At 41.6% G+C, this 14,454-nt stretch overlaps 1 protein-coding gene across 7 annotated transcripts in view; it reads left to right on the top strand.

Moving 5' to 3' along the window:
• PCYT1B (phosphate cytidylyltransferase 1B, choline) overlaps nucleotides 1-14,454 on the top strand; it is a 114,489-nt gene that overhangs the window by 40,960 nt on the left and 59,075 nt on the right. For 6 of the 7 annotated variants that reach the window (XM_054544424.2, XM_024240718.3, XM_054544427.2 and 3 more), the window contains exon 2: nucleotides 12,793-12,892. The exons of the other annotated variant lie outside the window; for it this stretch is intronic. In XM_054544424.2, coding sequence (XP_054400399.1) covers nucleotides 12,793-12,892 — 100 coding nt within the window. The remainder of the gene's footprint in view (nucleotides 1-12,792; nucleotides 12,893-14,454) is intronic. 7 annotated transcript variants of the gene reach the window in all.

Here is a 14,454-nt window from a genome sequence, read left to right as displayed (position 1 = left end):
TCACCCAGGCTGGAGTGCAGTGGTGCAATCCCGGCTCACTGCAACCTCCCCCTCCCAAGTAGCTGGGATTACAGGCATGCGCCACCATGCCCAGCTAATTTTTGTATTTTAGTAGAGACAGGGTTTCACCATGTTGGCCAGGCTGGCCTCAAACTCCTGACCTCAGGTGATCCGCCCGCCTCGGCCTCCGAAAGTGCTGGAATTATAGGCGTGAGCCACTGCGCCCAGCCCACATTGGGACAATTTAAAGACACTAATTAACCTGCTGTGTACATCTTTGGGATGTGGGAGGAAACCAGAGTACCCAGAGAAAACCCACACAGATATGGGGAGAATGCGAAAATGCTTCACGGACAGTAGCCCTGACACGGAACCACAATATGTTTTTTTTTCTCATCCACATTATAATGAAAGGTCATTGAACAAAATGACATTATTCAAGGATCTGAGGTATAAACACAAGTGTTGCTGTCTAATGGATTGTCTTGCCCATCCCACATTAGAAAACATTGGTTTAGGCATTCTAAATCTTACCGTTGGATCCAACCATCAGGGAGAAAAAGCTGTATTTTCAGGGTGCACGTTCGTTTGGCCCCTTGAAGAAAATGCTTTTCTGAACCGCTTTTTGGTGCTGGGGTTCTGCCTTACATGGAAGGCACTATGGAGACAAACATAAAAAAACAGGACTTTCTGGCCAGGCGCAGTGGCTCACGCCTGTAATCCCAGCACTTTGGGAGGCCAAGGCAGGCGGATCACGAGGTCAGGAGATCAAGACCATCCTGGCTAACATGGTGAAACTCCGTCTCTACTAAAAGTACAAAAAATTAGCCAGGCGTGGTGGCGGGCACCTGTAGTCCCAGCTACTCGAGAGGCTGAGGCAGGAGAATGGCGTGAACCCAGGAGGCAGAGCTTGCAGTGAGCCGAGATCGCACCACTGCACTCCAGCCTGGGCGACAGAGCGAGACTCCATCTCATAAACAAACAAACAAACAAAAACAGGACTTTCTGTACTAGGAGGCTGTTGTTGAGTGTGTCAGTACCGATGTTACTACAGTATCACTCAGCATGCCCTTTAAGGTGGCACCACGGGAGGAATTTCTCTCAGAACTCAGCATCAGGAAAATGCTGTGCTTTTTCCTCAGTAGCTATTTTGCTTTGTGCTTAAGGACAACATTAACTTTGTTTTCCTCTTTGCTGTGACTACTGGGAGCTTAAAGCCATTTTTGTAGTCTTACCTTTTTGAAATATAGAGGACTGTGATATGCATTTCTTTGGGCTCATTTCACCCCTGACCTTTAAAAAACAAACATATTTTGGCTGGGCGTGGTGGCTTACGCCTGTAATCCCAGCACTTTGGGAGGCCGAGGCGGGCAGATCACCAGGTCAGGAGATTGAGACCATTCTGGCTGACACGGTGAAACCCTGTCTCTAGCAAAAACACAAAAAATTAGACGGGCGTGGTTGTGGGCACCTGTGGTCCCAGCTACTCGGGAGGCTGAGGCTGGAGAATGGCGTGAACCCGGGAGATGGAGGTTGCAGTGAGCTGAGATCGCGCCACTGCACTCCAGCCTGGGCGACAGAGCGAGACTCTGTCTCAAAACAAAACAAAACAAACAAACAAAAAACATATTTCTCCCCCTCACCCCAGATCTTGCAACTATTATTTTAAACTTTCAAATTTTATTTTTAAAGTCACCTCAAGTCCTTTGGGGAAGGAGGTGGAATATGAATATAATATAACGTTGTTATTGATGTTCACTATAAACTTAAGTTCAATTGCCTAAGAAAAAAATTATTTAGAATGTGGAATTTTTATATCTTGGTGAAGATTGTTTTCTATTGTTAATAGCATCTATGCGTTTCATGAGTCTAAGAGGCTATTCATGGTAAGTTGCACTTCCATTTCAAATGTGTTACAATGTGGAAAAATGGCCAACACTGATTTTAAGATAATATCTATTGTAAGATCCCTCCTACTCTCAGAGATGTTAAAATGTGGGGAGAAATGTACATTTTAGAATCAATGAAATGTGGTTTTACTTATAGTAGTACTATGAGTCTTCTAGCTATTTGATATTCAGTCACTGCTGTGAGGTTGGAAAGTGGCCACATGAGATGGAGTTTGGTTTATAAGTGGTCAGTGTTTTAAGGAAGCTTGTATCTCCAGGGCATAATAAAAATTCTGATCTCTGATCACCAAAAGGGCAGTATGTACTAGGCTGACCTAGATGTGAGCATTCAGGCACTGGTTTACTGGTTTAAAAAATGAACTTATTATGTGGGAACTCTAAATAAAGTTGGAAAATGCGTGTTTTGTTTATTTTTTTTTTTTTTTTGAGACAGGGTCTCACTCTGTCATCCAGGCTGGAGTGCAGTGGCATGCAATCACAGCTTACTGCAGCCTTGACCTCCAGGGACCAAGCGGTACTCCCACCTCAGCCTCCAGAGTAGCTGGGACTGCAGGCGTACGCCACCATGCCTAGCTAATTTTTCATAGAGAGAGGGTTTCACCATGTTGCCCAGGCTGCTCTCGAACTCCTGAACTCAGGCGATCTGCCTGCCTCTGCCTCCCAACAAGCTGGGATTACAAGCGTGAGCTACTGAGCCCAGCCTGGAAAATGTGTTTTTAAAAGATATTTAAGATAATTTTTAAACTGTGCTATTGTTTTAGTTTTAACCAACTTCAAAATACTTATTCTCAACAATAGAAAAATGGGCAAAGGACAGATTATTCTCTGAAGAAAATACAAATGGCTAATAAACATTTGAAAAATGTTCAATCTTTTTGTAATCGAAATAATGCAAATTGAAACAGCATGCTACCATTTTTTGGTCTATAAAATTGACAAAGGTAATACTCAATGCCAGTGAGATGGCAGCAAGGTAGGTGCTTTCATACACTGTAATGTGAGTATAAATGATACAGCTTTTGTAGGAGGCAATTTACCAATACATGTTGAAATGTTCTTCAAATATTTATCTTTAAAATGTTCATACCCCTGATCTAAGTAATTCAGTTTCTAGGCATCTATCATAAGGAAATAATCAGAGGTTCAGAATTATGTTTAGAATATTATTTATATTAGTAAAATATAAATAATTTAATATTCAATGATAGAGAAGTATTTAAATTACGGTTCTTTTTCAGTGAAATGTTTTACAGCTATCAAAATTAGTGAGGTTGAAAACTATTTAAGTGACATGATAAGATAATCATGATATATTGAGTGAAAAAAACTGTCTATCCAGCAAGATTCCAAACTTGTTAATATGTATATATGTCATACCAGAAAGCCTGAAATGAAATATAGAAAGAGTTAACTATGGTTGTCTCTAGGAAGTAGAAAGAATTATTGGTGACTTTTATTTTCCTCTCTTAACTTTCCCAAATTTTCTATAATATATATTATGATGATGTTAAGAAAAAGCTATGAAAGATTGACAAATATATTTATTTTATTATTGAGTTTAAAGTCTGTATTTGTCTTTATCAATTATCATTCTCTCTCCTGTGACTTTAAATTCCCCCATTCAACAAATATTCTTAAGAACCTTCTATATGCCAGGTACTGCCCTGGGGAATAGGGATACAGCAATGACTAGACAGACCAAGTCCTTGCTTTCTTAGAGCTTCCCTAATAGCAGGGAGAGACTGAGCTTAAATATACAACGTTTCCTCATCTGATGACCTGGACTTCTCTTCTACCTGCATCCATGCCCTTAGCTGAATGAGTGAATCTAGTCTAATGGCTTTATATATCACATACTCTGTCAGTTTCTAAACCTGCATCTCTAGCTTAGTCCTTTCTCCCAAACACCAGACTTATATATCCAACTGTCTACCTGACATCTCTACTTGGAGATCTAATAGGTGTGTCAAACCAAATCTGTGAGAATGGAATTGTTAATTTCCCCATCCTTGTTGTCCCTCCCACCCCTAGACCTACTCTTCCAGTGTTTTACCCCTCCTAGGGAATGGCAATGCCATCTTTCCAGTTCTTCAGGCCAGTAGCTTTGGAATTATCCTGATTCCTCTCATTCTTTCACACCCTGCATCCAATCTGTTTCAAGTTTTATGTGTCCAAAATCTACCCAGAATCTGACCACTTCTTACCACCTCCACTGCGATCACCCTGACCCCGCCTCTGTCTTCTTTTGCCTGATTATTACACCAGACACCTCAGTGGTTTTCTTGTTTCTACCTTTGACCTCTTACAGTTTATTCTCAACACATTAGCCAGATGGTCTTGTTAAAGCTAAGCCAGATCATTATCATGACTTGTTCAAAATTCTCTGATGCCCAGCACTTTGGGAGGCTGAAGCAGGTCAATCACCTGAGGTCAGGAGTTTGAGACCAGCATGGCGAAACCCTGTCTCTACTTAAAATACAAAAATTAGCCAGGTGTGGTGGTGCACGCCTGTAGTCCCAGCTAGTTGGGAGGCTGAGGCAGGAGAATCTCTTGAACCCAGGAGGCAGAGGTTGTAGTGAGCCGAGATCATGCCACTGCACTCCACCCTGGGTGACAGAGTGAGACTCCGTCTCAAAAACGAAACAAAACGAAACGCTCTGATGGCTCCCATCTCCCTAGAGTGAAAGCCAGTCTTTACAGTGTCCTAAAAGGCTCACACGACTGGGTGCCTCTCATCTCCTTTCTTCTGGCCTCACCTCTGGCTACATCTTTTCTTTTTTGCTCGCTTCCTCCAAGCATACTGGCCTTCTAGTTATTCCTGGAAGAAGCCAGGCATGTTCGTGCCTCATGGCCTTTGCCCTTGCTGTTTTCTCTGCCAGGATTGCTCTTTCTCCACATGGCTCACTTGATCCTTTATATATTTACACATACATCAACTTCTCTGACTATCCTATTTACAGTGATACCCCCAACACTCCCTATTCCCTTTCCTTGCCTTATTTTTTTCTATAACACTTAATCACCCTTTAACTAAAATACTACATGTTTTATGTTCTTTTTTGTTGCTTGTTTATTATTTTTAAGTGTTATGAGGGCAAAAATTTTTTTTTTGTTTTGTTCCCTGATGTATCCTCAGAAGCTAGAACAGTGCCTGGCACACAGCAAGGACTCAAAAAGTGTTTGTCTGATGTTAGAAAAATGAATTATGGGTAGATACCATGAAAGTAATTTAAAATTTTTTTAAAGCTCAAATGAGTTTTAAATATTCCATATACTTGTGAATCATATCATTTAACAGTTAATTTTTGGATAATAGTTTTTATTTTTCAAAATACTCCTCTTTTCTTAATATAGACCTCCCTCCACCACCCCTGCCACATTTGGGAGACCTGAGCCTTGATTAAATTTTCTGCATCTCTGAATTTAAAGGAGAGGAGATATTTCTTTAAATTTATTTTTTGCATTATGAACATTGCATGAATGCATTCTCATTTTAAAAATAAAACAAAATGACAGACATATATGGAATAAACAATGAAATCTCTTCATCTCTTCTCTCAAAATATTATCTCCTTCCCAAGAGGTAACCCCGATTAACAATTCAATGTGTATCATTCAAGTCCAGTGCTGTCCAGTAGAACTTTCTGTGATGATAGAAATGTTCTATATCTGCATTGCCCAGTATAGTACCCAGTAGTCACATGGGTTATTGAGCACCTGAAATGTGGCTAATGTGAATGACAAACTCCTTTTAATTTTATTTAATTTTAATTAATTATAATTTGAATTTAAATAGCCGCATGTGACTAATGGCTACCATATTAGCACAGTTCTAAACTATTTCTTTTTCTTTTCTTTTTTCTTTTTTTTTGAGACAGAGTTTCACTCTTGTCGCCCTGGCTGGAGTGCAGTGGCGCGACTCAGCTCACTGCAACCTCCGCCTCCCAAGTTCAAGCAATTCTCCTGCCTCAGCCTTCCAAGTAGCTGGGATTACAGGTGTGTGCCATCAGACCTGGCTAATTTTTGTATTTTTAGTAGAAATGGGGTTTCACCATGTTGGCCAGGCTGGTCTTGAACTCCTGACCTCAGGCGATCCACCTGCCTTGGCCTCCCAAAGTGCTGGGATTACAGGCATGAGCCACCGCGCCCGGCCCTAAACTATTTCTACACAATTACCCCTCTCTTTTCTTCTTTTTCTCTCTCTTCCCCCTTCTCTCTCTTTTTACTATAAATGACATCATACTAGATAGCATGTATACATACATATTATACATATTGCTTTGTGACTTGCTTTTTGCATTCAACAAAATGTCTTAGATATCATTCCCTGTCAGTACATACGTATCTGTCTTGCTGTTTTCAATGGTGCCTGTTACTTATAACATGTACATACCATACATAACTAAATGAAAAAAATGGATATTCTTGGTGCTGAACCACATACTGGGCCTCTTTTTTCTTCTCTCCAGTGACATTTATTGGTGATGACTTTGCACCAGCTGCCTGATTTAAGAGTCTACATAATCAGTGACACAGTCTAAGAATCCAGTGATTCGTGTGTGTTGGGCCCATGGTCAACTATATTATCTATTTTTTTCTGTCCTCTCTATCTTCAAAAGACAAAATATTCTGACTCCACAATAAATAAGGCCTTAAAAAATATGCTCAGAAACAAGTAAATATAAACCTAACAGTATGAGGCTGCTGGATTAGATTTTGTGATGTCTTTTTGTAATTCTGAATTTGTGGTTCTAAAGCTGATGAGTTTCATAGTAAAAGGCCTACCTGGAAGAAGTAGATTCTTTCTGAAGTCCTGTTCTTATCTTTTTTTGCATATCCTGATTAAAATGTTCTGTCTTTGTAAAATTCTTTTCTACTAGAGACATTCTTGAGATGGTTGTAACTTTAGTTACTCTGGGTAATTCACTTTTCAATTGATCTCTGTGCTTCTAACATACCTCATCAGCATTTTCTAGCTAATGTTTGAGCCTGAAAAGCTGTTATAGATACTGTATTAACCAAGGCTCTGTCAAGACACAGATGGCTCACTCTAAAGGTGAAATTGAAAGAGAGTTTAATAAAGGTAATACTTATAAAGGTATGGGCAGGGTTTAAGGAAACCTCAAGGAATAGTATAGTATCCTTGGCCTAGAAACAATGGGGGATTGCCATCCTCCAGGCTGGTAGGGGCAAGGGGTGAGTGTGGTTACCAGAACCTCACATAGACAGCTCTATAAAGAGGACCCCCTCACAGAAGCTGTGAATTTTGGTAAAAAGACAGAACCAACACACTGCTTCCTAGCAGAGAGGAAGCCAGGGAGACAAATACCCTGAGCTCACTCTTGTCCTGCCCTCCACTGTTTCGCACACTTCCCAACCAACTGGAAGCAGGAGGCAGAGATCCCATTGGTGCAGTCCATTGGGGAAGCCATACAGAAAAGAGCAGAGGAAAAGCATAGAGAAAGAAGGGTAGAAAGAGAGTGGATTCTGGAGAGGCAAAAGGGAAGATATTTATTACCCACACATTCTTTTAGTTAATCCTCACAACAGCTTATCCTCCTTTCATAAACAAGGATACTAAGGCTTGAGAGGTTAAGAACCAGCAATTTGCTAAAAATCAAATGTAAAAATAGGAAAGGGATATTAAATAATGGAGGTAGGATTTGAACTCAGGCCTGTCTGACAGGATTGCCCCACTGGAGTTAAGAATAGCTTAGCTTGACTGGGCGGGGTGGCTCATGCCTGTAATCCCAGCACTTTGGGAGGCCGAGGCGGGCGGATCACGAGGTCAGGAGATCGAGACCATCCTGGTTAACACAGTGAAACCCTGTCTCTACTAAAAATACAAAAAAATAGCCGGGCGTGGTGGCAGGTGCCTGTAGTCCCAGCTACTCGGGAGGCTGAGGCAGGAGAATGGCGTGAACCCGGGAGGTGGAGCTTGCAGCGAGCAGAGATTGCGCCACTGCACTCCAGCCTGGGTGACAGAGCGAGACTCTGTCTCAGAAAAAAAAGAAAATGTATAGCTTAGCTTAAACAAGCAACTCTGTGGTTGGCCTATCACCATCAGCAGTACTGTGCTAAGTTCTGATTGGTTGATTAGCTTGTTGTCTGATTGGTCCAGTTGTCAGTCAGCGATGTACATTGCATAAGTGCAGGTTCTAGCAACCATTTTTTTTGCACTTAAGTAATATTTGCATTGTCCATTGTCCGGTAGCTAATAGCTTTTGTTTTAAGTAAATATTTGACAATGTCCAACTGAAGAGATTCTATACATGAAATGCGCAACATATAATGTCTTCTTTAAAAGCCTGTTGAAATGTGGCTTTGGTATGATTCTATGGCGTAGTTTATATAACCAGAACTTATGTGACAAATAGGTAACATATTCATCTTGTAATGACTGAGTATTCTGAAATCTTCAATTAGGTAGAAAGAAGTTTTGTTGCATCCTAGCTCCAAGTCTGTGGTCTGGCAAGGCCCTTGCATATGTGAGGTCCAGGGCACTGGGCCAGGGCTTCTTAACCCTTTATGATCCTTGCTGTTTTCTGCTAAACACGTTGTGCACATGTACCCTAGAACTTAAAGTATTCTATATATATATAATAAAGTATTTTATATATATAAATAAATCTCATGTGCCAACCAAACCCCAAATTTGGAATATGACTCTCTAGAAGGGCATAGTCTGTCTTCTGATGATATTCACAAGTTCAGAAGCTTAGTTTCTGTGATTTTCATGCTCAAAAGAGTAGTGGTTTTCCCCAAATATGACGTTATTGAAAACTGAACATGAACATGCCCTTTCAAACGAATACCTTCTCCCATTCTAAAAGGGTCATTCTTCACTTTAGAAGATGGCTGCTGCAAAGCCAATTCTGTTCCTACCTTTCTTATCTCTCTCCTCCATTTCTCTACCCTCCAAACCCCTAGCATCATATTAAACATATATCATGTGCTAATAAACACTACAAAATGTGATCTGGCTGATTTAAAGTCTAACCTGAGGCTTGCAAATAACTACAAGTAAGTCATTTGACCTGCTTCACTAAGTCTGGGCAAAAATATGGTTACATGCTTTTATTTCTTCAGTTAATTGTTTGAGATCCCCCTTCTCTATCAGGAAATCATGTATCTCCTTTTTGAGGTTTTTCTATCCCTATAGTCTAAAAATCCTGAGGGTTTCCTCAGCTCACAGGGAGCCAAAAGGTAACTGAGTTTGAGGGATCTACCACTGCTGTTGCTTCTTGCTGTCACTTGGTGTCACCTTGAAGACTGGTTCAGTGAAGATAATATCTACCTCACAGAGGTGTTGTACAAATTAAATGAGCAAATACATTTAAAGTGCTTAGTATATCGATGGATACATGGCACTAAGTAGGTACTCAAAGATTTAGCTATTATCTTATGTTATCAGGCCTTAGTTTTATGTAGGGTCTACACCAGAGGATCCCTGGAAGCATCTCAGCTTTGGCAAATGGTGAAGTTAGCTTAGTCCCTGCCCCTCCCAGAAGCCTCTGTCCTACTCACATTGTCCTGAAGTTCATCTGCCTCTAGTATTTGGAAGAGACAGAACCTAAGGAGCATAGAATTTTTAATAAAGCAAATGATTTGTTCTGGCTCAGAGAAGGAGTTTTTTTTAATTGTAATCTGGGGTGTTTGGACTGAAAAAATATTGTCTCAGGGCACAGGGCTGGTTGGTAGTAGCCGGGCCTTAACCAAAGTCTTCCTGAATGCAGAGCTTGATCAACTCAAGAACCCTGCTGTGCTTTAGAAAGCAATGTTCTGGACAGCAAGGCTGTGGCTCATTTATTTTTGCACTCTCCCCATTCTGAGCACATTGCTTTATACATAACAAGAAATAGCTCTTCTCCATATCAACTGCTGTTAAAGATAGTCACCTGTGCACACATGCAAACACAAACACATTCACACACTTAGGAATTCTCTCTGCCTTCCATCTCTTTGTTTCTCCTTCTTTCCTACTTCTAGGCCATAATAATTAAGAACAAAATGCATGATGCATATAAACCTTTTCTTCCCCTTTGAGTAACTGTTGTTGCTTTACAACGTTCCCTATCTCTGTTTTAATTACCAGATTTCACACCCTCAAGAACACACCATTCTTGGAAAATGGCAACACCTTATCTCCTCTTTAATAAACTTTGTGACTAGCACATACAAGATCTCCAAATAGTAATTTATTTTAGGTCATGTGAAAAAGGTTCATTGCCCACATATATTAAAAGGTAATGAATCATTAATATAAGCTAATCCCACTTGCCAATCCATTTACCCATTTGGGTTGTGTGCTAAAAGTCCATTCATAAGTCAATTTGCAGCCAGGTGTGGTGGTGCATACCTGTAGTCCCAGCTACTTGGGAGGCTGAGGCAGGAGAATCACTTGAACCCAGGAGACGGATGTGGCAGTGAGGTGAGATCGCACCACTGCACTCCAACCTGGGAGACAGAGTGAGACTCTGTCTCAAAATGAATAAATAAATAAATAAATAATAAATAAAAATGAGTCAATTTGCTTGTTTCTATGGGTAACTATATTATCTATTATTATATCATATTATATATAATAGTGAATAATAATAGCAGTAATAATAGCTACAGTTTATTAAGTACCAGGTATGTTACACATATTATCTCTGCTTTTCACAACAGCCTTGCAAGATGAATAGCCCATTTTATAGATGAAACTGAGGTTCAAATAAGGAACTTGCTTTTAAGCACACAAAGTCAAAAATATTTCCTGCCTCAAGTATAGCTCCTCCTGAAATGGTAGTGGTGGGTCACTCATGACTTTCGTCACCACATCTGTTGAGCCCCAGGGTGGGTGCCTGACCCAATGCCAGCCAATCCTGGTTAAGGCCTGATTTGAAAAGATGAACTTGGCCAATCAGATTCTCCCTTAGGAATTTGAATTGGGAAACATGGAAAGAGTCAATAAGTTGGTAGGAGGCTAGGGCTGAGAGGCACAATGGAAAGTTGTTAAATGAGTGTTGTGAAGAGAGGCTGAGGAGGCCATGATGGGCTGGCCTATTAGAGCTGAAGCTGTGGGGCAGTGGAAAGCAAGCAGCGGCTTTAATGCAGTGGAAGGAAATGGAGTCAGTGGGGGTGGGACAGAAAGGTTCATGTGCAGAGAGCAGCCAAGTTGGTGCAGAGCACTCTCTCTGGGGCCACGTTCTACCCCTTTCTTCCTTTTCCACAGTTTCAGTTCCAGGGTAGTCTTAAAAGAAATCCTCCATCCTTTGAACTAATGTTAGTGAGTGTCAGCTCCTTTCAACCAGAAGAGCCAAATTAAAATACATGGCCAGTAAGTGCTGGAGAGGGAATCTGAACCCCGGGTTTGTGGCTGCAGAGTTTTTGTTCTTGTCACTGCACCCCTTTGCCACATTACAAATGCCACTGTGGCCTACCATAGCCTATGAGGTCACCATAATGTATCTGAAAAAGAACCAATAGTGAACCCAAGTTTCCTGAATCCTTGTCCTAAGTCTTGGTTTGCTTCCAGAGCCCTGAAGGAGAAGGTGAGGGCTACGAAAATCTCAGATAACTGGGAGGCCTCCAGACAACATTGAGCTTCTAGGGTGGAAGGGACTGCAATGGGGAGAGGGGATGGGGACAGGGGAGGGATCAGTTCTCGTCAGTGCAGAGAATGAGGGCTCCCCAAGGGCAGGGATTATTGGTCTTATCCCTACTTCTATCCCCAGATTCCAAGATAGTGCCTGCCACTTATTTGAATGAGTGAGCGAATGGATAAATAAATGGCAAAAGTGAGTCACAGCCCCTGTCCAAATGTATGGATCATTCTTCAGTCTAGTGTCCCCAGGTTAAGGAACACATCTTAACCTGTCTCCATCTCTAAGAAAAAATTGATGCAGCACTGTGAATAATGTTTACCGTGACTAATCCACTTTAGCTTTAAAAATCACAAAGATGATGTAGTGGTGACTGCAATCACGGCATAGTTCAAAGACTACAAATGGACAACTCTGGATTGCACTTGCCTTGTTTACAAAAACACCGCTTGCTTTGTCTGGAGAGAGTGAGGTTTTCATTTTAAGAGGCTGACTAAAAAATGCAGGGCCACTTTCTGGGCAGGCTTCCAAGTGACTACATCTTTCTCACAGCGTTCCACAGAGCCCCAGCCCAAGCTGCCTGGGGCGGGGCCTCTAGCAGCCACTCGCTGTTGAAGCTACCACAGGAGCAGTCATCTGCAGCCTGCCCGAATTGCTGTGCTTTTAAGCCTTCCCAAGGCACAGATAACAGCTTTGGCCTTTGCATTGAAAGAGACATCAGAGTTTGTCATTGGCCAAGCTGGTGTGTGTGAAATATAGGAGATGGCGTGCCACGCTTCTGAGTATGGCATTCTTTCCAGCCGAGTCTCCTGGGTGTGGGTGAGTCTAAATGTTTGAAGACTGCCCTCGTTGGTTGTGAAATGTTTGAAGCTGGGCATTGTGACTTTCCAAGGGCATGACTTGGCGTATTTCTTAACCCTAATGAGCCTCAGTTTCCTTTTTGGGAAATAGGGATAGTATTATCCTATGCTCTAGAAGGATAGAAGTATCTATTCATCACAGGGGGCTGCAAAGCCTAAAAGAGATAACAGCAGAGTATCTCATCTAGTACCTGGCATACTATAGACACTGAAGAGCTTTTGTTATTTCTGAAGCATCAGTAAAAAACAAACAAAAAGGTTTCAGTGATGATGCCCTATTTTTAGGTCTAACAGTACAGTATTTCTCTGAGACTCAGTGGATATATTTGACTTCTTAATCATACCTGTGTAGCCAACAGGAATAAAACTTCAGAGGAAGTTAGTGCCAAAGGAAAGTCTGTCAGACTGTATTCCCTTTCTTTTTCTCCCTTCTAGACCCTGACTGCACCTGCCCCATTTGCTGATGAAACCAACTGCCAGTGTCAAGCACCCCATGAAAAACTGACCATTGCTCAGGCCCGCTTAGGAACACCAGGTGAGGCTGTACTTCTTTTTCTTAAATGGGCCCTGTCTTGACATTTTAAAGTATCAGAAAGGGGCCGGGCGCTGTGGCTCACACCTGTGATCCCAGCACTTTGGGAGGCTGAGGTGGGCCAATCACCTTGATGTCAGGAGTTCGAGACCAGCCTGACCAACATAGTGAAACCCCATCTCTACTAAAAATGCAAAAATTAGCCAGGTGTGGTGGTGCACGCCTGTAGTACCAGCTACTCACTTTGGGAGGCTGAGGTGGGAGGACTGCTTGAACCCGGGAGGTGGAGATTGCAGTGAGCCAAGATTGTGCCACTGCACTCCAGCCTGGGCAACAGAGCAAGACTCTATCTCAAAAAAAAAAAAAAAAGTATCAGAAAGGCCCATCATTATTTGTGCAGCACTTGCTTTCAAGCAGAGCTGAACTTAGAGATTATAACACAGTGCAAGGGTAAAGAAGAGTAAACACTAGCAGTGATAAACCAGACCAACCAAAGGAGCCAAGAAAAAGATGCATCAGAATACAGGGAGTTTGAGCCCCAGCTTTGTCACTTGTTAGTTCTACAGCCTTGGGCAAGTCACTAGAAAGATCTGAATCTGTTTCCTTAAAACAGGGACAACAATACCTACCTCACAAGGTTTCTGTGATAACTAGATTCATCAAAAGTACCAAAGCATTTTTAAAACCATGAAGGCATATACAAACCTAAGCTACTATAATTATTACCATTCTTAAAAGTATACATTTTTTAAAAAAATTTTCAAGTGTGCCTTAAAAAGAGTGGGTTGTGCTATAGAAGTTTGTTCATTCATTCATCCCTTTAGCATTATGCCAGAGGATGGATAGGGAAGAGATTTGGAAAGAATTATAAGGTACCATCTGTTTTTCAAGAGACAAGACAACTAGATGTGAAATAAAAAACATTAGTAGCATGTGTGCAGGTGCTTAGGGGTTAAAACCTGCAACACAGATGATAATTGATTCTTAGAGAATGGCAGATTCATTTGGCCTGAGTGATCACGCAAGACTTCCGGGAGGGAGCAGAGCAGAACTTTTAGGAGAACTAAGATTTGGACTGTGTGGGCAGAAGATGCAAAGGTATGGCAGGCAGGTGGAAAAGGAATAGTGAAGACAGAAATAGAGAGCTGTGTAGGAGTAAGTGTTGTTTTAGTTTATTGGGATGGGGTGAAAAATAAGACTAGTTGAACAGGTAAACTTTAAGCCATTTAACATGGCATAACTCGACTGGGCGCGGTGGGTCATGCCTGTAATCCCAGCACTTTGGGAGGCTGAGGCGGGCAGATCACTTGAGGTCAGGAATTCCAGACCAGCCTGGCCAACATGGTGAAACCCCATCTCTACTAAAAATACAAAAATTAGCCAGGCGTGGTGGCAGGCACCTGTAATCCCAGCTACTTGGGAGGCTGAGGTGAGAGAATCACTTGAATCCAGAAGGTGGAGGTTGCAGTGAGCCGATATCGCACCATCGCACTCCAGCCTGGGTGACAGGGTGAGGCTCTGTCTCAAAAATAATAATAATAATAATAAAATAAAATAAAATAACA

Source organism: Pongo abelii, chromosome X, assembly GCF_028885655.2.
Source record: "Pongo abelii isolate AG06213 chromosome X, NHGRI_mPonAbe1-v2.0_pri, whole genome shotgun sequence".
Classification (NCBI taxonomy): domain Eukaryota; kingdom Metazoa; phylum Chordata; class Mammalia; order Primates; family Hominidae; genus Pongo; species Pongo abelii.
Note: the sequence above shows the minus strand (reverse complement) of the source record. Positions and strands in the feature narration are given on the sequence as shown.